Source organism: Rhincodon typus, chromosome 11, assembly GCF_021869965.1.
Source record: "Rhincodon typus isolate 14 chromosome 11, sRhiTyp1.1, whole genome shotgun sequence".
NCBI lineage: Eukaryota > Metazoa > Chordata > Chondrichthyes > Orectolobiformes > Rhincodontidae > Rhincodon > Rhincodon typus.
Window position 1 is genome coordinate 1,259,509 of NC_063342.1, and position 25,512 is coordinate 1,285,020.

Sequence of the window (25,512 nt, forward strand, 5' to 3'; positions counted from 1 at the left end):
ACCGGTGGGGACAGGTCTGTCTCTGTATAACACTGGGGTACAGTACCAGTGGGGACGGGTCTGTCTCTGTATAACACTGGGCTACAGTACTGGTGGGGACGGGTCTGTCTCTGTATCGCACTGGGGTACAGTACTGGTGGGGGCGGGTCTGTCTCTGTATAACACTGGGGTACAGTACCAGTGGGGACAGGTCTGTCTCTGTATAACACTGGGGTACAGTACTGGTGGGGACGGGTCTGTCTCTGTGTACTGACACTTGTGGACAGTGCTGGTTGTGAACAGGTTTGTCACTGGTAGAATCCTTAGCCAAACCATCATGCTTTTGTATGGTGTTAGTTAATTCAGGAACTAGATAAAATACTGCAAGCTGTGGCCTCTGAAAAATGCTTAACTTTTCTTTCAGGCAACAGTTCTGTGAGTTGCCTGTGGGACTCAGAGAAGCAGCAACTGCTGGCTTTTAGATTGGAATTTATTTGAAGTGGTGTACAGTTGAGATGGTGTGTCAGTATTTCCTTGACTCTTGTGCCCTTTGTTCCCATATCACTGCCTGAGGTGATCAGCTGATGGGTGAAAGTCAGAAGGTTGACAGTCATGTTGGTATCATTCAGCAATGCTTTGTCCAAAGGCCATTGTTAACGTGGCCTTCTGTGAGTGAACTCTGTGACTGATGTTGTCAGATGGCCTTTTCAAATTACATTGTGTGTTTTATTTTCTTTAATCGATACCATCACTGTGTGAATCCACAGCTGCTCATGGGATATGGTCAGTATCTGCTTAAATGTCTTTTTAGTGATCGAAGATTGCTGTTCGTCATATCCCTCATCTTATCTTGTCCTGACATCGGAATGACTTCATGCCTCCTGACTAACACGTCACTGTTTGTCCTTGGGTAACGTCTTACTCTCTACGTCGTGGCTACATGATAATCTGGCAAGGCTAAAAATTGGCACATTGCTGAACAAGGGCATGGCCTGATTTATCATCATTTGGTCACTTGCAGTCTCTCTCTAATAAAACCAAAATACTGTAGATGCTGGAAGTCTTAAAATTAAATAAGTACTGGGGAAACTCGGCAGGTCTGGCAATGGCAGTGGAGAGAGAAACAGAATTAACATTTTGAGTCCAGAATGACCTCCTATCCACTTGCTATTTCCACACACCATCTTGCTGTCATGCTTTTATTTCTGCCCTCAGCCTTCTGCATGGTGCCAGAGAAGCCCAGTGTTTTGATGATGTCCCCTCACAGCTCCACTGCTCAGTGTCTCGTTTGGGTGCATTTGCTCTCAGCAGAGCTGGTCTCTTTTTTGCTATTAACACTTACCATTAACGCTTGTTTTATGTTTATATTTTCCACTGTTATCAAGAACACTTGATTTACCTTTTGCTCTGGGCACCCCTCAGTTTCTAGTCCCCATCTGTTCTGAAGAACAGTCATACAGGGCTGAGAAAGTGAACTCTGTTTCTCTCTCCGCAGATGCTGCCAGACCTGCTGATTCCTCCAGCATTCTCTGTGTCTTTATTGCTGTCCATCTCTGCTGGACTTGGCTCAGTCAGTTGAGGAGAACAGCTGGAAACACAGCAGTGTCAAAAATAGGAACAGGAGCAGATCATTCCAAACCATTGAGCCTGCTCTACATTCAACACGATCGTGGCTGAATGTCTGTCTCCATACCATATTCCTCTTCACACCCCTGCCCACATACCCCTTTTAGCCTCTAGAAATCTATTTGTGTCTGATTCAGTGACTTCCCTCCACAGTCAAGAATTCCAGGGGTTCACCACCTTCGTACATCTTGATACGGTGAGCCCTTGTTTTGTAGGCCCCTTGCCAGGGAAACATTATACCTGTCTGTCCACGCCTCTCGGAATTTTACATTTCACTGAGATCCCCTCTCATTCTTTCAACTGCAGTGACTGCAGGCCCAATTGACCAAATCTGTCCCCACATGACACTCCTGCCATTCCCAGAAATCAGTCTTTTGAATCTTTTCTGCGCTTCTTGTATGGTAAATTATTATTTTCTTGGGTAAAGTGACCCAAACTGCACACTGTTACAAGTGGTCTCACCAAAGCCCTGCACAGATGCTATAAGATTTCATTACCGAACTCCAATCCTCTTGCAATGAAGGCCACCATATCATTTGCCTTCCTAACAGCTTGTTGCACCTCTCTATTTACTTTCAGTGACCAGTTTACAAGGACCCCCAAGTCCCCTTTAGGCATCAGCCTTTCCCAATCTATCATCATTTAAGATCACAGGTCTTTTTAGGGATTGAAAAGCTGTGTGCATGCACACCCGTTTATACCTAGCACAGCTATTGCCTCCTGTGTCAGTACAGGTGGGTATGCAGGCAGTATGAATGGGCAGTCTGAGCAGCCTCAGTGTTTGGAATCCTTGTTGCTCGGTGATGTCATGACGCAGGTGGAAAGGGGGACATTATTTTTACAGACACTTTGAGCTGTTTAGGTAAGCTTCCCCTCCCTTGGAGTTCTGTTCATGCACCAGCCTTTACCTGGTCTCTGTACTGTGAGCATGAACATGCTGTAGAGAGACAGAACAACTGACTGTGGGTACGTTCGGTAAGAATCATAGAATCCCAACAGTGTGGAAGCAGGCCAAGTGGCCCATCGAGTCCTTACCTACCCTCTGAAGAGCATCCCACCCAGACGTATCCCCATAACCCCACATTTCCAATGGCTAACCCACCTAACCTACACATCCCCAGATACAATGGGCAATTTAGCATGACCAGTTCACCTAGCCTGTACATCTTTGGACTGTGGGAGGAAACCAGAGCTCCCGGAGGAAACCCACTCAGACATGGGGAGAATGTGCAAACTCCACACAGTCACCCGAGGGTCGAATTGAACCCGGGTCCCTGGCGCTGTGAGGCAGCAGTGCTAACCACTGAGCCACTGTGTTGATGCAGGTTTATGCACTCGCTTGCATAGTGGGACTTTCATACTGTGTAAACTCTGTGAGTTTATTAAAATTAGATTGCCTTCTTGCCACAGAACAGCCTGTGCTTTTCAAATATGTGTAAGTATACGTAGATACTGGAGGCCAGCTATATTAGTGCTGTCACTCTCAGGCAGCTCTCGGCTTTGTTTCCTGCAATTTGTGGGTTTTATTGTGCTCTGGTTGTAAACTTTGTGTTATCACAGTACGGTTAGTGTTTGTTCAGAGGTCTCTGACTGTGAGGGTGGGAGGACTGCCTTTCATGTTCTGAGCTCAGTGGATTGTGTGACTTTCCTCTGGATCTGTAACTAGTCTAGTGCACTCTTATTGGAGCAAGAGGAGGTCATTTAGCCCCTCAAAGCTGCTCTGCTGTTCATTGAGACCATTGATGTGGATCAGCAATAGCAAGCATTCATGGAGCTTTTGGTAGGTATGATCTCTGAGGGTATAATGTTCATAGTGTGTTTTCCTGAGGAATGCAGTCATGTTTTTGTTTGACATCCATCCTTTCACACAGTCCTGTCTCTCTGGAGTACTATGTTCCTTGGTAACCAGCTCACCATCAGCACTGCTGGTTTCTTGAGCTGATTGTGTGCATGTGTGTATTTGCATGTTTTACGGCTGATGTGCCCAATCTGGCTCCCAGTTGATTGGTGTTGGAATGAATTGAGTTGATAAATGAAAGTCAGCACTGATTTGTTAAAGGCAAATTTTATTCAAATAAGTTTTCTGAGTTCTTCATGTAACAGACAGGCTTAATGACTTGTGATGTAAGGTCTTCAACCTGAAATATCAACTGTATAAAGTGATTAGTGGTAGGCAGTTATCTTCGGAAGTAACCCTGGCTCTGATGTTTGGACTGATTCTCTTTTTGACTTGCACGGTCAAGTTTAGGTTGATAATGTAGGGTAAAATTTCAAAATCTGCAGATGTTAGAAAGCTCAGAAATACAGTAAGTAATGAAAGTGTTTCAGAAGGCGTGGATACGCTGGTGAAATGGGCAAAGACATAGCAGATTCCTTTTCCCTCAGAGCAGTGTGGATCATTTCCAGCAGCATAGACTGTGCTGAAACCTCAATGATTGAAGGAAATGTAAAATGAAAGGCACAATTTGAAAGAAGAACAAAATCTGTCGGGACAAGTTGAGAAAGTACTTAACGTACAGGACTGTTAACTTACTCAAAAGATGAATTGCTGCAAATGCAATGTTGTAATGGTAAATCTTTATAAAACACTGGAGAGACTGGAGAAGCTGGGATTGCTCTCCCTACAACGAGGAAAGGATAAAAGGAGATTGGGCAAGACCTGGGAAATGTAGATCAATCAGCTAAATGCCATTGATAGCAACAATACGATAACCTATACTGAGAGGGGAGAAAGCCACGTAATATGATTTAAGACATTGGGATTCTCCAAGGCTAGAATCTGCTTAATAACCTGATAGAAACCTTCACAAAATGAACAAGAGGGAAAACACACTGGATGTCATTAAGTCCTCAATAATGTAGCACGCAAAGAAGTTTTAGGACAAGTACTGAAGTGATAGCAAATTGGCTAAAATCCAAAAAGAACAGTAAGCTAGTGATTGAAAAAAAACGACAGTGGCAAAGTGGTAATGCCACTGGACTAGTAATCCAGAGATACAAACTAATGCTGTGGGCACATGGGTCAATTTAAATCCAATTAACAAACCTGAGATTGAAAGCTGGTCTTCGTTCTAGTGGGCAATGACGAAACTATCATTGATTGTTGTAAAAATCCATCTGGTTCACAAATGTGCTTTAGGACTCTTAACTGAAATGGCCAAGCAAGATACTCTGTCCAAGGGCAATTAGGGATGGGTAATAAATGCTGGCCCAGCCAGTGACATTCACATTCCAGAAAGAATGCAAAAAAGACTCTGTTCTAAAAGGATCTGTGCTGAACCAACTGTTTTATATCATTTAAATTAAGGACATCAATTTCAAAATGAGCAACTCAGTATAAAGTCTAGCAGTTCATACCAATTTGGGGGGCAAAGCTAACACTGAAAAACACAAAATACAAGATGATAGAAAACTTGCAGACTGGGTGATTAAGGGGCAAATGAAATTTAGTATAAGTGAAGAAGGAACAAGACAAGGGAGCATTCGATGAATGGCAGAATACTAGGAAGCTCAGAGGAACTGCGAGGTCTAGGGTGCTTGATCACAAATCCCTGAAGGTGGCAGGGTGGGTTAATAGGGTCATTGAGAAGGCGTGTGGGACACTGCCTCTATCAGTCGTGGCATAGATTATGAGAACAGGGAGGTTATGTTGGAGCTGTATAGGACTTTGGTTAGATCACAGCACTATAGGAAGGATATGATTGCAGTGGATGGGGTGCAGAGGAGATTTACCAGGATGTTGCCTGGAATGGAGCAGTTTAGCGATGAAGAGAGGCTGGATAAGCTTGGGTTGTTTTCTTTAGAGCAGAGAAGGCTGGGATGGAGGGTAATCTGATTATGAGGGGCATAGGCAGGGTGGATACAAAACAGCTGTTCCCCTTGATTGAAAGTTAATTTTAAAAGTGAAAGGCAGAACATTTAAGGGAGATTTGAGGAAACGTTTCTCACCTAGTGGTTGGTGGGGGTCTGGAATGCACAGCCTGGGAGGATAGTAGAGGCAGGAAATACCCCAACCTTTAAAAAGTACTTGTATGAGCACTTGAAATGTCATAACATTCAAGGCTATAGGCTAACTGCTGGAAAGTGGGAGCAGTGTACGTAGGTTGGTGCAGACTCGATGGGCTGAAGGGCCTCTTCTGTGCTTAATGTCTCTGTTACTGGGATGTCATTCCCTTTAATAGAATGGAATATCCACTAACCTTAGAAAATTAAATAGCGAATGGAGAAGGCTAAAGGGATCGAGGAATTCAAATGAGCAAATCATTAAAAGGAGCATCAGAGAGCAGCAAAGCAAGTAAAAATAGAATCAAAACACTGGGATTTAATTCCAGAATATAAAACTCAAGAGTAGTGAGTTACATTAAACTTATAGGAACAGGAGGAGATCGTTCAGCCCCTGAAGTCTGTTCCACCATTCAATATGATTGTGACTGAAATGTGGCCTAACTCCATATACCTCTATCATCAACTACTATTTGTGGAAGAGAGTTCCAAACCTCCCACCCTTTGTTTGTGGAATGCTTCCTAATATCTCCCCTGAACAGTCTGGCCCTAATTCTCAGACTATGCCCCTAGTTCTAGAATTCCCAACCAGTGGAAATAATTTATCTTTATCTACCCTGTCTTTTCCTGTTAATATCTTGAAGACTTTGATCAGATCATCCCTTAAACTTCTAAATTCTAGAGAAAACAGGCCTAATTTGTATAATCTCTCATAGCTTAACCCCTAAAGTCCAGGTATCATTCTTGTAAACCTATGTTGTACTCCCTCCAAGGCCAGTCTATCCTTCCTAAGGTGTAGTGCCCAGGTCCACCCGCAGTACACCCAGTGGGGCCTAACCTGGGTTTTGTACAGCTGCTGCATAACCTCTGCGTCCTTATACTCCAGTCCCCTAGATATAAAGACCACCATTCCCTTAGCTTCATTGAATAGTTTCTGCACCAGTTTGTGACATTTTAAAGGTCTGTGCACCCTGAACCCCCAAGTCCCTTTAGACATCCACTGTATTTAACTTCATACCATCCTGAAAGTACCTGCAGTGATTGTAATGAGATCAACCAGGTGGACCTCATAGAATAAGAGTTCCCTGATTGGGGCTGTTAATCTAGTCCAATTAGGGAGCCTTGGCTGACAGATATAAACAGGGGTGTCAGACATCCTTTTCACTCTGAGGGACCTGGATCAGTGTCAAGGACAATCCACATGTAAATAAAAGGGGACTTTGTGACTGAATACTGGCCTCTGTGGAGTTATTTTAGTGGTGATGAAAATGGGATTAATGATGTAACCATGCAAAGGCGCCTACTAGCTGAAGCTCAGCTAGACTTCAAACAAGTCCTAAAACTAATTTCATCATGGGAAAGTGGAGCTGATGAGTTACATGGTATTCCAATGGAAGTGGACACACTCGCCAGTCCAACTGAGCTTGGGGAACATCACTTGAGTAAAGGCAATTGCAAAGCCTTGCGTAGGACATATCCTGAACAGAGAGACTCTAGGTCAACCTGCAGCAAAACCCCAGAACGAAGTCAAACCTTGGCCAAACAGTTAAAATTTTCTTCAGGATCTGGGCTGGCAAGCCATTGTAGTTGCTGCTACTACGTGGACTCGAGACAACAAGAGTCCCATTAGACTTAAATTGAATAAGAGAATTCATAGGCCGGTATCCAGGAGAGTGTACACTGTGAAAATCCACCTATATCTGGCTTGGAAAAGTTAAATTTCTTAGCAACATCCAAATCAGACTCAATCAAAATAAACATCTGATTAAATGGTCATCCAATTCTAATGGAGGTCAATACTGGCGAGGCTGTTTCAATGATTACAGAACCAGTCTTTAACAAAATTCACTCTGGACACCAACCCTTAAGTTTGAGCCATACCTCGGCCAGGCTGAGAACCTGTACTGTGGAACCCTTATAGTTTAAGGGCACTACCTTGGTTCTGGTATCTAATGAGAAACAGCTGGTTCAGTTACCACTGATTGTAGCAAAAGGCTCAGGCCCAAGCTTGGTGGGGCAAAATTGGTTGACAAAGTTTCTTCTAGATTGGCTCAACATTTATCGATTAGAAAATTGCTGCCTGAGCGAAGTCCTAATTAAATACCCAGAAGTTTTTCAGGAAGGTCTAGGGACTATCAGAGGTGCCAAGGCCACCTTGCATGTTGACCAGGAAACAATTCCATGGTTCTGCAAGGTCCACTATGTGCCACTTGCCTTACAGGCAAAGGTACAGGCAGAAATCACAAGGCTGGAAAGCGAAGGAATTTTCTGAAGAAGGGTCTAGGCCCGAAACGTTAGCCTTCCTGCTTCTCTGATGCTGCTTGGCCTGCTGTGTTCATCCAGCTCTACACCTTGTTATCTCTGAATCATCAAAGCAGTCCAGTTTGCGAAATGAGCGGCATCGGTCGTACCAACTGTGAACCCCACTGGGTCAGTTCGCCTTTGTGGGGATTTTAAGCAAATGGTTTTTCACAGCTGGATAAATACCCAATCCCTCTCGCAGAGGATTTATGCACAAAGCTGGCAAGGGGACTGTCCCTCACAAAGCTAGACATGAGCCATGCATACCTGCAATTGTGGTGAGATGAGGATTCCCAGAAGTGTGTTGCAATTAATACCCATGAGGGTTTGTACCAATATACAAGACTGCCACCTGGGGCATTGTTAGCCTGTACAATTTTTCAGCAGATGACGGAGAACATTTTACAAGGTCTACCCAGGTCGCCATTTATCTAGATGGAGTGCTCATTACAGGGAGGACCAATAAAGAATGCTTGGAAAACTTGGGCGTTTCTCCCAGGCGGGTGTACGCCTTAGATGGGAAAAAATTGTGTTCCAGGCACCCCAAGTGACTGACTTGGGCTACAGAGTTAACAAGACCAGGTTACACCCCTTGGAAGCTAAAGCAAGGGAAATTGAAGGTGCTTCAACTTCCACCTCTGTACTGGAGCTTAGGTCTTTGCTTGGGCTGGTGAATTATTATGGAAAGTTCATAAATAACCTGGCCTCCATCCTGGCACCTTTGCATCAGCTATTAAATGGTCAGCCTTGGAAATGGCTGCGTAGCCAAGCCATAGCCTTCTGGGAAGTGAAGAAGCATCTATCATCCTCTAAGGTGTTGGCACACTATGATCCCAATCCCGATCTGGTGTGGACATGTGATGCCCCCCCCTTACGGCATCAGGGTAGTATTAGCTCATAGGTGGCCCAATGGAGCGGAACCCCCGATGATGTATACTTCCAGGACTTTAGCTAATGCAGAGCATAAATACGTCCAGATAGAGAAGGCAATGAGGATAGGTTAAAAAGACTAGAACTGTTTTCACTGGAAACACAGCAGCTGAAAGGAGACCTGATAGAGGTCTACAAAATTATGAGAGGCATAGATAGGGTGGAGAGTCAGAGGCTTTTTCCCAGGGTTGAAGTTTCAATTACAAGGGGACACAGGTTAAAGGTGAGAGGGCAAAAGTTTAAGGGAGATGTGTGAGGAAAGTTTTTCATGCAGAGCATGGTAGGAGTGTGGAATGCACTTCCAGAGGAAGTGGTGAAAGCAGGCACATTGGCAACATTTAAGAGGCATCTGGATGGTTACATGAATAGGGAGGGAATAGAGGGATACGGATTGAATAAGGACAGAAGGCTTATTGTTTAATTTAGTCAGGGTATGATAATCAGTACAGGCTTCGAGGGCCGAAGGGCCTGTTCCTGTGCTGTATTTCTCTTTTGTTCTTTGTTCTTCTTGAAGGTTTGGCAGTCGTATTTGGAGTCAGGAAATTCCTCCTATACCTTTACGGACGTGAATTTGTAATAATAACGGACCACAAACCCCTATTAGGTCTGCTTAAAGAGAACAAGGCAGTGCTGCCCAATGTTTCAGGCCAAATACTAAGCTCTAATACTAAGTGTGTATAATTACAAGTTGGAACACCATCCAGGAGGCCAAATAGCAAATGCAGATGCATTGAGCCACCTCCCACAGACAGATATATCGCTGGTGGTACCGCCATTATAAGAGTCTGTATTATTTTAAATTTTTTGGAAATACTTCCAGTCACAGCTGACCCTTTGGACACAGAAAGATTGGGTCCTGGCAAAACTGAAGCAGCTGGTGATGATGGGGGAACCAAAGGGCCATCACAGCCAGAATTGAAACCTTTTCGGACCCAGAGAGACCAGGTCACAGTAGAGGATGACATATTGTTACGGGAAGCAAGAGTGATTGTCCTAAGCAAAGGTTGCCACCAGATACTGGCTGAAATCTATCAGGATCATCTACGGGTTTCCAAACTGAAGATGTTGGTGAGAAGTTCAGGCATTTAGCACACTTGCCTTCATTGCTCAGACCTTTAAGTACAGGAGTTGGGACGTCATGTTGAGGTTGTACAGGATGTTGGTGAGGCCTCTTCTGGAGTACTGTGTGCAGTTCTGGTTGCCCTGTTATAGGAACGATATTATTAAACTGGAGAGGGTTCAGAAAAGATTTACCAGGTATAAAAATAGGCTAAATCAACTGGGACTTTTTTCACTGATTTAAAGAGGTTTTCAAATTATGAGGAGCGTAGTTAAAGTGACTAGTAAAGGTCTTTTCCCTAGGGTGGGGAAATTCAAAACTAGGGGTATAAATAAATAGCACATGAATAGGAAAGGTTTGAAGGGATATGGACCAAACACAGGCGGGTGGGACTAGTTGGACTGAAGGGTCTGTTTCCATGCTGTATGACTAAGTTATGTCTGGTGGCCAAGACTGTTTGCAGACATAGCTGTGTTGGTGGGGCAGTGCTCAGAGTGCCAACAAGGACAAAAATATAGCCAGCAGCTCCCCTACATTTGTGGGAATGGCTGGGTAAACCCTGGACTTGGTTACATGTCAACCATGCAGGTTTTTTCATGGGCTCAATGTTCTTAGTCATTGTGGGCACCCACTCAAAGTGGCTGAATGTGCATAGAGATAGTAGGAACTGCAGATGCTGGAGAATCCGAGACAACAAGGTGCAGGGCTGGATGAACACAGCAGGCCAAGCAGCATCATAGGAGCAGAGAGGCTGACGTTTCGGGCCTAGACCCTTCATCAGAAAAGCTGATGAAGGGTCTAGGCCCGAAACGTCAGCCTCTCTGCTCCTATGATGCTGCTTGGCCTGCTGTGTTCATCCAGCCCTGCACCTTGTTGTCTTGAATGTGCATAGAGTTCATTCATCAAACTCAGGGACAGCGATAGAAAAATTCTGTGCACTTTTGCAGTGCAAGGACTCCCAAAATGTTGGTCACAGATAATGGGCCATCATTTACCAGGAGGGAATTTGAGTATTTCCTAAAGTTGAATGGTATTCAGCATGTAAGGACAGCTCCATAACATCGATCATCCAATAGTCTGGCAGAAAGTACAGTCCAAACATTGAAGGCAGGCTTAAAAAAACCAGCCTACAGTTTCACTAGATACCAAACTGTCCTGGTTCCTATTTGGTTATAGGCTTCATGCAACCAGCGGAGTGGCTAATGGGGAGAATACTCTGAACAAGGTTAAATCTGATCTTCCCACACCTTGAGGGGTGGGCGGGGTGAAATAGCATCAGGAACACCAATCCCAGACACAAGACTCCGTTAAGCGAGAGAGACGGTTTACTTTAGGAGATGAAGTTTGGTTTAGGAACCGCAGGAATGACACAGTCGATGCAAGCTCAGGTCCCATGTTGTACAAAGTTGAGGTAGGTGTGATGGTCCTGAACAAACATGTGGACCATATAAAAGCTGCAAACTCACAAATGGTGCGGGAGCAAAACATGCCCGGCTGCTCAACAGCCTTTCTGACTGTTCCAGTACCCGTGGGTTCTCCCTTTCATTAAGCGTTGAAGGTACCTCGGAATCTGAGATGGAAACATCGGATACCGCTGCCTCGACACCTTTGCCACCTGAGAATCGGAGTGAATTTCTTCCGAGATGCTGCGGGCACAAGATGCAATTAGCTTTGTTACATGCCACCCATATCAGGCAGAGTTGGAGGAACATGACCTGGTGCTAAAATGCCCCAGGAGAAGCTACTAAAAACAGAAGTGGCCTATGTCCTAGGACTCAGATCGGGAGAGATGTAGCGATTGTATTGAGATCAGCCAAGTGGATCTCATAACATGAGTTCCCTGATTGGGGCTGTTAATCTGGTCCAATCAGGGAACCCTGGCTGACAGATATAAACAGGAGTGTCAGACATTCTGTTCACTCAGAGCTGGAACAGTGTCAAGGACCGTCCGCACATAAAGGGGGATTTGATGACTGAATACTGCCCTCTGTGGAGTTATTTCAGTACCCTGATCGATCCTTTTCCGGTCCAAAATGGATAACCTCAAACATGCTTACGTTGAAATCCACCTGCTACAGTTTTTGCCCATTCACTTAGTTTATCAATACCTTTTTGTAATTTAATGATGTCTCCAATGCTGTTTAACTTTGGATATATGACTTTGTTTGCCATTATCCAAGTTGTTAATAAATAATGTCAATAATTGAGGCCCTAACACAGATCCTTGTGGGACATCACTGCTCACATCCTGCCAATTTGAGTACCTACCTATTTTATCCCTCTGCTCTCCCCCTTTCACTCGCTGAACCACATCCCAGCCGTATCAGTAACTGGCCCTCAGTTCCATGGGCTACTACTTCAGTTAAAAGCCTGTCATGTAGGATTTATGTAGACTTTCAGAAGGCATTTAATAAACAACATCCACAGCCATTCCCCTGTCCACTACCTTAGTCACCTCTTTAGCTGGCGTATTGTGTGTAGTTCTGGTCACTACATTACAGGAAGGATGCAATTGCTTTGGAGAAAGTGCAAAGACAATTTTCTGGAATGTTGCCAGTGCTGGAGAATTGTAGCTATGAGAAGAGATTGGAGAAGTTGGTGTTCTTTTCCTTGGAACTGAGAAGGCTGAGGCGTAACATGATTGAGGTATACAAAACTGTGAGGGGTAGAGATAGCATAGACGGGAGAAACCCGTTTCCCTTGGCAGAGAGTTCAAAAACCAGGGCTCACAGGTTGAAGCAAAGTGGCAGAAGGGTTAGAAAGGACGTGAGGAATTTTTGTTTTACACAGAGGTTGGTGTGTGTCTGAAATTCGCTACCTGAGTTGGTGGTGGATGCAGAAACCCTAAACTCTTCTGAAACTTACTTAGATCTACACCTTAAGTGCTGTGACCTGCGTCGCTATGGGCCGTGTGCATGGAGATGGGATTAGAAAGGGCATCTGGGTGTCTTTGAATCAACATGGATAAGATGGGCTGAATGGCTGCCACCTGTGCTGTATCATTTCTGTGGTTCTAAAACATTGAGGTTTGTCAGTCATGACCTACCTGTCGTGAATCCATGCTGGTTCTCCCTGATTAACTGAAAATTCTCAAGCTGTTCAGTTACCCCATCCTTGGTTATGGACTGCAACAAATTCCCTCCAGCTATGTCAGGCTAACTGGTCTGTAATTCCCTCGCTTACCTTTTTTGCCCTTCTTAAAAAGTGAAGTGATGTGCAATTTTCCAAATCAGAACCTCGGGAACTCTGAAAGATTATGTCATTTTCCCTGCTTCTTTTAACATTCTTTGGATTGAAACCGTCAGGTCCTGGGATTTTTCACTCTTTAATTCCACTAATTTCCTCAGTACTGATATTTTACTGACGTTAATTTTATTAAATCCCCGTCCATGAACTATTATCCCCGGAACTTCCTTCAAACTATCCACCTCCTCTACTGTAAATATTACTTGGCTCAGATCACACTATGATTACTATGGAAAGTTCAGTACTCCTTACTATGAAAAGAATGAAGAGAACACAAGGCATGTAAAAACATAAAAAATTAAGAATGATACTACAACCAGAGAGCTGGTTGCTATCTGGAAAGATTGAATAGGCTGGGGGCATGTTTCTGAGAAAAGAGAATTGTGGGAGATGTGATGAGTGGGGTAGACAAGGTAGATATGGAGAGGATGTGTGTTTAACAAGATATTGCAGTCACAAATAACTTCAGTTTGGAAATAGGAGAAACTTCTGTGCAGTTAAAATGTGAAACTGACCACCACAGGATGTGGTTGAAGCAAACTGGTCCACCCAAAAGGAGACAGGGTGAATGGTGAGGAAAAAGGAATAGAAAGAGTTGTTGGGGCGGTACTAGAAAGGGAAGAGATGAGAGTGTTATTCATAGCCCAGCACAGTTTGTTTGTTCCCAGTCACCCGTTTCTGTGCTATATCAATTTTCATCTTTCACACGAATGTATATGCAAACATGGAGCAGGTGTAAGCCATTTGGTCCCTCGAGCCTACTCTACCATTCAGTAAGGTCATGGCTGCTTTGCTACCACTACTAGCTTGACACTCCTTTTGCTTATTAAGAAACTATCCACTGCTTCCTCAAAAATATTCCGGGCTCCACTTTCACCACCTTCTCAGGAGGAGAGTTCCAAAGACACTCGACTCTGAAAACAAAGGTCACCTAATTTCTAAAAACCAAAAGAACTGCGGATGCTGTAAATCAGGAACAAAAACAAAATTGCTGGAAAAGCTCAGCAGGTCTGATAGCATCTGTGGAGGAGAAAACAGAGTTAACGTTTCGGGTCCGGTGACCCTTCCTCAGAACTGGGGAAGGGTCACTGAACCCGCAACGTTAACTCTGTTTTCTCCTCCACAGATGCTGCCAGACCTTCTGAGCTTTTCCAGCAATTTTGTTTTTGTCACCTAATTTCTGTTTTAAATGGGCAGCCCCTGATTTGTAAACAGTAACCCCCGTTTTAGATGCTCTCGACATTTATCTACTCTGACAAAACTCTGCAGGATCTTGTGTGGTTCAAACAAATTGCCTCTTGCTCTTCTAAATTCCAGTGGAAATGAGCTGAGCCTGTACAGCCTTTCCTCAGGGCAACCCAATCAGTCCAGTTATTGGTTTGGTAAACTCTCTTGACTGTTTCCATTGCATCTCCATTCTTACTTTTTTTTATATTAATTCACTGATTGTGGGTGTCACTGGCTGGGCCAGCAATTATTGCCTGTCCATAATTAATCCTTTCAGAAGGTGGGGGTGAGCTGCCTTCTTGAACCGCTGCAGTTCATGTGCTGTGGGTAGACCCACAATGATCTTAGGAAGGGAATTCCAGGATTTTGACCCAGCAGCAGTGAGTGAACGGGAATATATTTCCAAGTCAGGATGGTGAGTAGCTTGGAGGGGAACTTTCAGGGGGTGGTGTTCCCAAGTATCTACTGCCCTTCTCCTTCAGGATGGAAGTGGTCGTGGGTTTGGAAGGTGCTGTCTGAGGATCATAGAATCCCTACAGTATGGAAACAGGCCCTTTGGCCCAACAAGTCCACACTGACCGTCAGAGTATCCTCCTCCACCACCTCCCCCCCAACCCCCGACCCATCCCTGGACACTTTGGGCAATTTAGCATGGCCAATCCACCTAGCCTGCACATCTTTGGATTGTGGGAGGAAACTGGAGCACCCGGAGGAAACCCACGCAGACACGGGGGGAATGTGCAAACTCCACACACAGTCGCCCAAGGGTGGAATTGAACCTGGGTCCCTGGTGCTGTGAGGCAGCCGTGCTAACCACTGAGCCTGTGTGCCGAATTTCTGCAGTGCAACTTGTAGATAGTACACACTGCTGTTACAGAGTGTCGGTGGTGGAGGGAGTGAATGCTTGTGGATGTAGTGCTAATCGAGCGGGCTGCTTTGTCCTGGATGGAATCAAACTTCTTGAGTGTTGTTGGGGCTGCACTCATCCAGGCAAGTGGGGAGTATTCCATCATACTCCTGACTTGTGCCTTGTAGATGATGAACACATTTAGGGAGTCAGAAAGTGACTTACTTGCTGCAGGATTCCTGTGAGCCTCTGACCTACTCTTGCAGCCAGAAATAAATTCAGTATGGAAATAAGAGAAATTTCTGAGCAGTAGAATGTGGAACTGACTATGACAGGAAATGGTCAAAGCCAACAGATGCTTCCAAAATGAGATGAGGCGACTATAGGTGAGAAAAAGGAATTGAAAGAGTTTTAGAGTCATTGAGTCATACAGCATGGAAACAGACCTTTTGGTCCAATCAGTCTACACTGACCATAATCCCAAACTAAACTAGTCCCATCTGCCTGCATTTGGCCCATATCCCTCCAAACCTTTCCTATTCATGTACTTATCCAAATGTCTTTGAAATATTATAACAGTATCTGTCTTTTTAATGGTTAGCCCCAGGATGTTGATTGTGAGGTATTCAGTGCTAATAATGCCATCGAATATCATGGGGCAGTGGTTAGATTCCGTCTCCTTGGAGCTGATCAGTGCCTGGCATTTGTATGGTGCAAACGTCACTTATTAAAATAATTTGAGGTGTGCAGTGGCATAGAGATTGCTTAATCCAGGGCCTTAGGTTAATAACCTGGAGCTAACTTGAAATCCCACCGTTGCAGCTGAACCCTGGATTGTTCTAAAACCCTATGTGTTCACCTTGTGGCCTTTACTGAATGGCCAGGCTGAAGGGAGCATGCTACCCATTCCTATTCCTTTTTCACATTATGTCTTTGGTATCTGTCTTGCAGTTTTCTAATTTATTCCCCAATCTTATTGCTGTGTATTTGTTCACATCGACCTGTGCAGACAGTTGGAATTTGATCTGGCTAGTTCCCCTTCCCTTTGGTACCATCTCTAGACTTCTGTCACCAATAATAGATTATTCCTTGACGTTAGGAGTGGCAGATGTATCTGGCTGATATTCTCTGGGTTTAAGAAGAATTTGTAGTGACCTCATTGAGATATGCAAGAGTTTGAAATGGCTGGACAGGGGTTTGTGATTAGCTTGACATTGTTAAATGCAAGAGGAGCCTCATCAGGTTTCTGTTTTGTTCTGTGGTGTGTGGGTCTGTGCTTGGCAATGGGAATGGGTTCTGGTGTGGTCAAGTGAAAGGTGAGGCGTGCTGAGAATGTGAGATTAAGGGCACAGGCCACTGCTGTGCTGCTGACATTCAGTCTCTCTGACTGTGAAGTGTGGGCAGTGAGAGGAAGTGGCCCATAAGTAGAGCATTTCCAATCATATTCTTAAACAGATTCTATGCAAGTTCAGCTAGGAAGAGCTTGCACTTCCTCTCTACCTTGCATGGCCTCAGGACATCTTAAAAATTAGATGTGACTACGGCTGCTTTTTGAAAAGTGGTCACTTTCTTGATGCTGGAAAGGCAGTGGTCACATTGCACACAGCACAGTCTCACAAACAGAATTGTGATAATGACCAGATAAATTTTCAATAATTTTAAAGTTTTCTGCCTTAACTTCACAATCTCAGACTGGTCACATCTCTGGAGGAGGCTATCCACAGTTCTCTCTGTGCTTGTTCTCTGAAAAGCAACTCATCCACTGCTGACACTTTGCACCATCTCCCCTTAGCCCTGTGTATTTCATTCTCTTTGGATAATGATCCATTTCATCTTGAAATCCCGAACTGAACCTGCCTCCCCCACACTCTCAGACAGTACAGTCTAGACGCTACCCACTCGAGTGAACCTGCCTCCCCCACACTCTCAGACAGTACATTCCAGACCCTAACCCCTCAAGTGAACCTGCCTCCCCCACACTCTCAGACAGTACATTCCAGACCCTAACCCCTCGAGTGAACCTGCCTCCCCCACACTCTCAGACAGTACATTCCAGACCCTAACCCCTCGAGTGAACCTGCCTCCCCCACACTCTCAGACAGTACATTCCAGACCCTAACCCCTCGAGTGAACTTGCCTCTCCCACACTCACAGACAGTACATTCCAGACCCTAACCCCTCGAGTGAACCTCCCTCCCCCCACACTCTCAGACAGTACATTCCAGACCCTAACCTCTCGAGTGAACTTGCCTCTCCCACACTCTCAGACAGTACATTCCAGACCCTAACCCCTCGAGTGAACCTGCCTCCCCCACACTCTCAGACAGTACACTCCAGACCCTAACCCCTCGAGTGAACCTGCCTCCCCCACACTCTCAGACGGTACATTCCAGACCCTAACCACTAGAATGAATCTGCCTCCCCCACACTTTCATCCAATCTCCACATTTCTCCAATCTGTTTTCATCACTGTGGTTCTTTAGCTGTGAAACCATTCTTTTAAACCACTTCTGCACTCTCTCTCATACTTTTCCATCCTTCCTGAAGTGTACACAGTACTCCAAGTAAGGCTTAACTGGTGTTTTATATAGGCTTATCATAACCTTGTTTAGGTACTCTATTCCATTATTAATGTAGCCTTGATACTGTGTGCTTTGTTAGCTGTTCTTCACCCATCCTGTTACCTTTAATGACTCATGCACTTGTACATCCATTTGCTGTGCTCCACCCTATTTAGAGTTGCGCCTGTTTTTTAATACTCTCTCTCTGTGTCCATGCCGCAAACATATCACCTCACACTTCTCTGCCTTGAACTGTTTTCACCACTGATTTCACTAAACCACATGACCATCACCAGCATTTTTCTTTTGAAAATCCAAGTTTAATGTTTTGTTTTGTGGTAGAATAGATATTGATCCAGTACAGTTGGGAGAATGTCCCAATTTCTCCACAAATAAATCCACCTGACAGGAGAGACTAGACATTGGGTAAGAATCCAGAAGTCTGAACCACTCCTTCAAGTGTCCTTTGGACAGAGTGGCTCTCCCTCACACTATCCTCTTCAACCTTTCACAATTCACTGCTGATGTCTCTGGAATGGAGCTGGAACCAAGTGTTGGGAATGAGAACTGTCAGTGATACCCTCCAAGTCATAGGCTCAAATACTGAGTTGCAAAGAATAATGAATCCTTGTTGGGTTTCAGCTGAGTATCCAGTATAGAAACTGTTCAACAACTTTCATTATGGAGTGATTCGTTGAATATGCCTGCGACAATCCTTCATTTTAGGGAACTACTCTTCCTGTTGCTTAGCAACCTACTTTGGCATTTTCGGTCCTTTTCTCTCAATCTTTATTTAAACCCTAAGCAGAGTGCTATGTGGAACATGGTACTGCATGAACTTGTGGTTAGCCTTGAGCTCAGGGATACTGGTTTTGTTGTGACAAGTTTGTATTGACCCTGCTGTCGGCACCTCTCTCGTGACATGTTTACTAAGGAATCAGCTCATGTAATTTTACATAAGTACAACGTAAACAACTAATCTCTCTCACTGAGGAAAAGCAGTACTTCCTGCTGGGGCCTGATTCATTGCAGCTCATTACCCAACTTTATTTTTTTACTGATTTCCAAATAATTTTTTTATATCCTCTGGTGCAATTGTGACCCACTATTTTGGACTATCAATCATGTATCATTGTGAAGTCACTACAGTGAGCACAATTATGCACTGAATGCCTGTGGGAGCAAGTACCTTCATGGTGATTGTCTTCCTTATGAACATGCACAGCCTTGATTTTGTTTTCATGCTTACATGCTCATTTGTAATAATAAGATTTAGGAGTAGACCATTCAGCATCTCATTCTGTTCCATCAATCATAGCTGATTGTTGGCTTCAACTCCATTTTCTGTCTGTTCTCCAAAGCACTCAATTATAGACTCATACAGCATGGAAACAGCCCCTTCAGTCTAACTTATCCACGCCAACCAGGTTTCCCAAACTAAACTATTCCCATTTGTCAGCATTTGGCCTATATCCTTCTAAACCTTTTCTATTCATGTACCTGTCCAAATGTCTTTTAAATGTTGTAACGGTACCGGAATCAACAACTTCCTCTGGCAGTTCACTCCATACGTGAACTATGTGGAAAAAGTTGCTGCTCAGGTGCCTTTGAAATCTTTCTTCTGCCACCTTAAAATTATGCCCTCTGGTTTTGAACTCCCACCATCTCAGTGAAAAGACGCTTGCTATTCACCTTATCTATACTCCTTATAATTTTATAAACCTCAGTAAGGTCACCCCTCAACGTCCTATACTCCAGTGTCTTAAGTATTTTTAATGATGGAATGTCCACACCCTCTTTTTTTCTTAATTCGTTCATGGTATTTAGCCATCGCTGGCTGGGCCAGCATTTATTGCCCTTGAGAAGGTGGTGGTGAGCTGCCTTCTTCAATTGCTGCAGTACATGTGCTGTAGGTCAATGCATGCCCTTAGGGAGGGAATTCCAGAATTTTGACCCTGTGACAGTGAAGGAACAGGAGAGGATGATGACCGACTTGGAGGGGAACTTGTAGGGGCTAGTGTTGCCATGTACCTGCTGCCTTGTACTTCCAGATGGAAATGGTTGTGTTTGGAAGGTGCTGTCTAAAGATCTTTGAATTTCAGCAGTGTATCTTGTTGATATTACACGCTGCTGCTGAGCGTCAGTGGTTGAGGGAATGGATGTGGTGCTAATAGAGTGGGCAGCTTTGTCCTGGATGGTGTCAAGCTTCTTGAATGTTGTTGGGGCTGCACTCATCCAGGCAAGTGGGGAGTATTCCATCACATTCCTGACTTGTGCTTTGTAGACGTTGGATAGGCTTTGGGGAAGCAGGAGGTGAGTTACTCGCTGTAGGATTCCTAGTCTCTGAGTTACTGTTGCAGCCGCTGTATTGATAGAGCTAATCCAATTTAATTTCTGGTTAATAGTATTCCCCAGGATGTGGACAGTGAGTATTCAGGGATAGTATCACCTTTGTATATTAAGAGTGATGGTTAGATTCTCCCTTATTGGATTTGGTCATTGCCTGACACTAGCCGAGGCCTGGATATTGTCCAGATCTTGTTGCATTTGAACATGGACTGCTTCAGTATCTGAGGAGTGGCGAATGGTGCTGAACACTGTGCAATCAACAGTGAACATCCCCAATTCTGACCTTATGATGGTAGGAAGGTCATTGATGAAGCAGCTGAAGATGGTTGGGTATTGGACACTACTCTGAGGAACTCCTGCAGAGATGTCCTGGAGCTGAGATTACTGACCTCCAACAACCACAACCATCTTCCTAGTGTCACTTATGACTCCAACCAACGGAGAGTTTTCCTCAGATTCCCATTGATTCCAATTTTGATCCGGCTGCTTGATGCCACACTCAGTTGAAAATGGCTTTGATGTTGAGGGCTGTCACTCTGACCCCACCTTTAGAATTCAGCTCTTCTGTCCATGTTTGAACCAAGGCTGTAATGAGATCAGGAGCTGAGCGGCCCTGGCGGAACCCAAACTGGGCGTCACTGAGCAGGTTATTTCTGAGCAGGTGCTGCTCAATAGCACTGTTAATGACACCTTCCATCACTTTACTGATGATCAAGAGGAGACTGACGGGGCGGTAACTGGCTAAGTTGGAATTGTCCTGCTTTTTGTGTACAGAACAAGTATGGATCAATTTTCCACATTGTTAGGTAGGTGCCAGTGTTGTAACTGTACTGGAACAGCTTGGTGAGGAGCATGGTAAGTTCTGGAGCACAAGTCTTCAGTACTGTTGCCAGAATGTTGTCAGGGCTTGTAGCCTTTGCAGTATTCAGTGCTTCCGACTTCTTAATATCACTTGGAGTGAATTGAACTGGCTGAAGACTGGTACTTGTGATACTGGGGGTGCCTTGAGGCTGAAATCAAGGATCCATTGGTTGTGGGATCACTTAGCTGTCTCTATCACTTGCTGCTTAAGCTGTTTGTCATGCAAATAGTCATGTTTGGTAGCTTCACCAGGCAGTTGCCTTGTTTTTAGATATGCCTGGTGCTGCTTCTGGCATGCCCTCCTGCACTCTCCACTGAACCAGGGTTGAGCCCCTGGCTTGATGGTAATGGTTCAGTGGGGTATATGCCGGGCCATGAGGTTACAGATTGTGCTGGAGTACAATTCTGCTGCTGTTGATGGCCCACGGCACCTCATGGATGCCCAGTCTTGAGTTGCTAGATCTGTTTGAAATCTGTCCCATTCAGCACGGTGATAGTACCACACAACACGATGGAGGTTATTCTCAATGAGAAGGCGGGACTTTGTCTCCACAAGGACTGTGCGATGGTCACTCTTACTGATACTGTCATGGACAGATACATCTGCAGCTGGCAGATTGGTAAGGATGAGATCAAATATGTTTTTCCCTCTTGTTGGTTCCCACACTACCTGCCACAGACCCAGTCTAGCAGCTATGTCCTTTAGGACCCAACCAGCTCGATCAGTAGTACTGCTGCTGAGCCACTCTTGGTGGTGGACATTGAAATCCCCCACCCAGAGTACATTTTGTGCCCGTGCCATCCTCAGGGCTTCTGTGTCGAGAATTCCAAATGTTACAACTCTCTGAGATTAATGAGGTTTTTCCTCATCTTGGTCTTTAAATGGTCAACTCCTTATCCTCAGATTGTGACTTAACTGGGGGGATGTCAATGAGATAAGGAAGGATCTGGGTGGGAAATATTGGAGTCAAAAGTTTATGGGATAAACCAGCTGAACAGTGGGCTACCTTGAAAGAAAGATTTTTTTGGCCTCAGTTTAGAAAGTCTAATGGGAAAGTTAAGATATACAAAACCAGAGCTTCTTGAATGACACTGTGAGACACGGTGGCTCCATGGTTAGTGCTGCTGCCTCACAGCGCCAGGGATCTGGGTTCAATTCCACCCTCGGGCAACTGTCTGTGTGGAGTTTGCACATTCTCCCCGTGTCTGCGTGGGCTTCCTCCGGGTACTCCGGTTTCCTCCCACAGTCCAAAGATGTGCAGGCTTGGTGGATTGGCCATGCTAAATTGCCCATAGTGTTCAGGGATGTGTAGATTAGGTGGATTGGCCATGGGAAATAATCCTTAGTGACTAATGATGTGCAGGCTGGGTGGATTGATCTGTAATCAATGGGATATGCCATGGGATATGCAGGGTAATGGGGATAGGGTGGGAGGTGCGTCTGGATGGGATGCTCTTTGTTTAGTGCTGACCCGATGGGCTGAATGGCCTCTTTCCACGCTGTAGGGATTCTATGGAAGAAGTGCTGATAAAGAAGAAGACTATGCTCATGACAGGTGTCCAGTTGGAAATAAAGTTGAGAACCAGACTGATTTGTAGAATGTTGAGATGGGAAGGTGAGAAAAGAAATCAGAGAAACAGGAGTATGAAAAGAGACTGGCAGCTAACAAAGAAAGGAACCCCGAAGTTTTCTATAGGCACGTAAATACAATAGAGTGATGAAAGGAGAAGGGGATTGATTAGGAACTAAATGGGGATGCATATTTGGAGCGAAAAGCCAATGCTGAGGTATTTTGTATGATAAGATTTTACAATTAATGAGGTAGTATTGCATAGCTGTCTGTACTTAAAGTGGCCAAGTGTCCAAGGCATTAGGAGCAGATGAGATGCCAGCCATGATCATAAGAAAAGTGAGAATAGAAATTGCAGAGACACTGGGCATAATCTTCCAGTCTTCCTTGGATTTGAACTTGTGCCAGAGGGCTGTGGATTACAGACCATTCCACCCTTGTTCAAAATAGGCTGGAAGGATAAGCCAAGGAACTACAAACCAGTCAGTTAACCCTCATTGGCTGGAAAACTTGTAACAATAATTTGGGACAAAGTTAGTAGTTACATGGACAAATGTGGGTTAATTAAAGAGAACCAGCATCGATGTCTTCAGAGAAAATTATGTTTCATTAACTTGTTGGGGTTTTTTTGAACAAGTAGCAGAGTGTGTTGATAAGGGTAATGCCATTGTCAATGAATGTGGAGCTGGAAAAGCACAGCAGGTCAGACAGCTCCTCCAATGCTGTCTGACCTGTTGTGCTTTTCCAACTCCATATTTATTGACTCTAGCTTCCAGCACCTGCAGTCTTTACTATCTCCAGGATAATGTTGTTGATTTGGTGTACATTGGCTCCCAAAGGGCTTCAGTACAGTGCCACCCAACAGACTTTAGGAAAGTTCAAGTCTATAGAATAAAATGAACAATGCCAACATGGATCGAAAATGAGCTGAATGACAGGCAACAGAGTAATGGATAATGGATGTGTTTCAGATAAGATTTAGAGTCACAGAGTAATACAGCATGGAAACAGGCCCTTCGGCCCAAACTGGTCCATGCTGACCATGGTACCCACTCAGCTAGTTCCAATTGCCTGCATTTGGTCCATATCCCTCTAAACCCTTCCCATCCATGTACCTATTGAAATGTTTTTAAATGTCACTGTTGTACCTGCCTCAACCACTTTTTCTGGCAGCCCATTCCATATACGCATCACACTCTGCATGACAAGTTGCCCCTCAAGGCCTTCTTAAGTCTTTCCCCTCTCACTTTAAATCTATGCCTCTAGTTTTCCATTCCCCATCCCTGGGCAAAACACTATATGCATTCATCCTATCTATCCCACTCATGATTTTATACACTTCAATAAGATCACCCTTCATTCTCCTACCTTCCAAGGAATAAAGTCCTATCCTGGCCAACCTCTCCCTATAACTCAGGCCTACTAGTTCTGGCAACATTCTCGTAAATTTTCTTTGCACACTTTCCAGTTTAACTATGTCTTTCCTATAACAGGGTGACCAAAACTGTACACAAGACTCCAAGTGCGGCCTCAACAACAATATACAACTGTGACATAACGTCTCAACTCCTAAACTCAATGCCTCGACAGATGAAGGCCAGCATGCTAAATGCCTTCTTCACCACCCTGTGCACCTGTGAGGCTGCTTCCAACAAACTATGTACTTGTACTGCTAGGTCCCTCTGTTCCACAACACTCCTCAGGAGCTTACCATTTACTGTATAAGTCCTACCTTGGTTTGACTTTCCAAAGTGCATTTTTTATTTATCTGTATCGAATTGCATTTGCCAATCCTCAGCCCACTTCCCCATCTGATCAAAATCCCGCTGTAATTTTTGATAACCTTCTTTGCTATCAGTGGTACCTCCTAATTTTGCAAACTTACTAATCATGCCTTGTACATTCACATCCAGATCATTTACGTAAATAACAAATAACAAAGGTCCCATCACCGACCCCTGTGGCACACCACTAGTCACAGGCCTCCAGTCCGAGAAACAACCTTCAACCATCACCCTCTGCTTCCGACCATTGAGCCAGTTTTGAATGCAATGAGCTCGCTCTCCCTGGATCCCATGCGACCTAACCTTCATAAGTTGCCTGCCATGCAGGACTTTGTCAAAGGCCTTACTAAAGTCCCATATAGATAACATCCACTGCCCCACCCTCATCCATTTTCTTGGTTACCTCTTCAAAAAACTCTAAAAGATTGTCAGACATGACTTCCCACGCACAAATCCATGCTGACTGTCTCTAATCAGACCTTGTAGTGGAGTTCCTCAGGGGTTAACATTAGGACTTTTGTTTTTCCTGTTACATTAATGATGTGTACTTGGCGTACACTGCACAATTCATGAGTGATATGAAACTTCATCAAACTGTAAGCTGAGGACGGTGTAGAACTTCAAAAGGACATTGCCAAGTTGGTGGAGTGGACAGGTTGGTGGCAGATGAATTTCAATGTGGAGAAATATGAGGTGAGACACTTTCCTACAAAGAACCAGGAGAGACAGTGTAAAATCAAGGTACTACTCTGAAAGGGGAGCAGGTGCAGGAACAAGAGAAGTTGATGTGTGTGTAGAAATTATTAAAGGTGACAGGACAATTGGAGAGGGCAGTTAATAAAATAGACAGTATCCCCCGTTTCATTACTAGGGACATGGAGTGCAGGAATAAGGAGCTGATATTGAACCAATGAGACAGTTCTGAGGAAGGGTGGCCAGATCCGAAACATTAACTCTGTTTTCTCCTTCATGGATGCTGCCAGACCTGCTGAGCTTTTCCAGCAACTTTGTTTTTGTGGCGATAAGACACTGAGTTGTCCTAAAATAGAGTATAATGCACAGTTCTGGGCACTGAACAATAGGAAGGATGTGAATGCATTGGAGAGAGTGCAGAAGAAGATTATGAGAATGATTCCAGGGATGAGGGACATCGATGGTGAAGATAGGT

The 25,512-nt window shown here is 44.5% G+C and overlaps 2 protein-coding genes across 3 annotated transcripts in view; both read left to right on the forward strand.

The window, feature by feature from the left end:
- The window catches only part of pdxka (pyridoxal (pyridoxine, vitamin B6) kinase a), a 55,388-nt gene extending 45,981 nt beyond the window's left edge, over positions 1-9,407 (forward strand). Inside the window, exon 14 of the mRNA XM_048603010.1 lies at positions 9,353-9,407. Coding sequence (XP_048458967.1) covers positions 9,353-9,407 — 55 coding nt within the window. The remainder of the gene's footprint in view (positions 1-9,352) is intronic.
- agpat3 (1-acylglycerol-3-phosphate O-acyltransferase 3) overlaps positions 1-25,512 on the forward strand; it is a 77,431-nt gene that overhangs the window by 35,200 nt on the left and 16,719 nt on the right. The gene's annotated exons all lie outside the window — the stretch shown is intronic.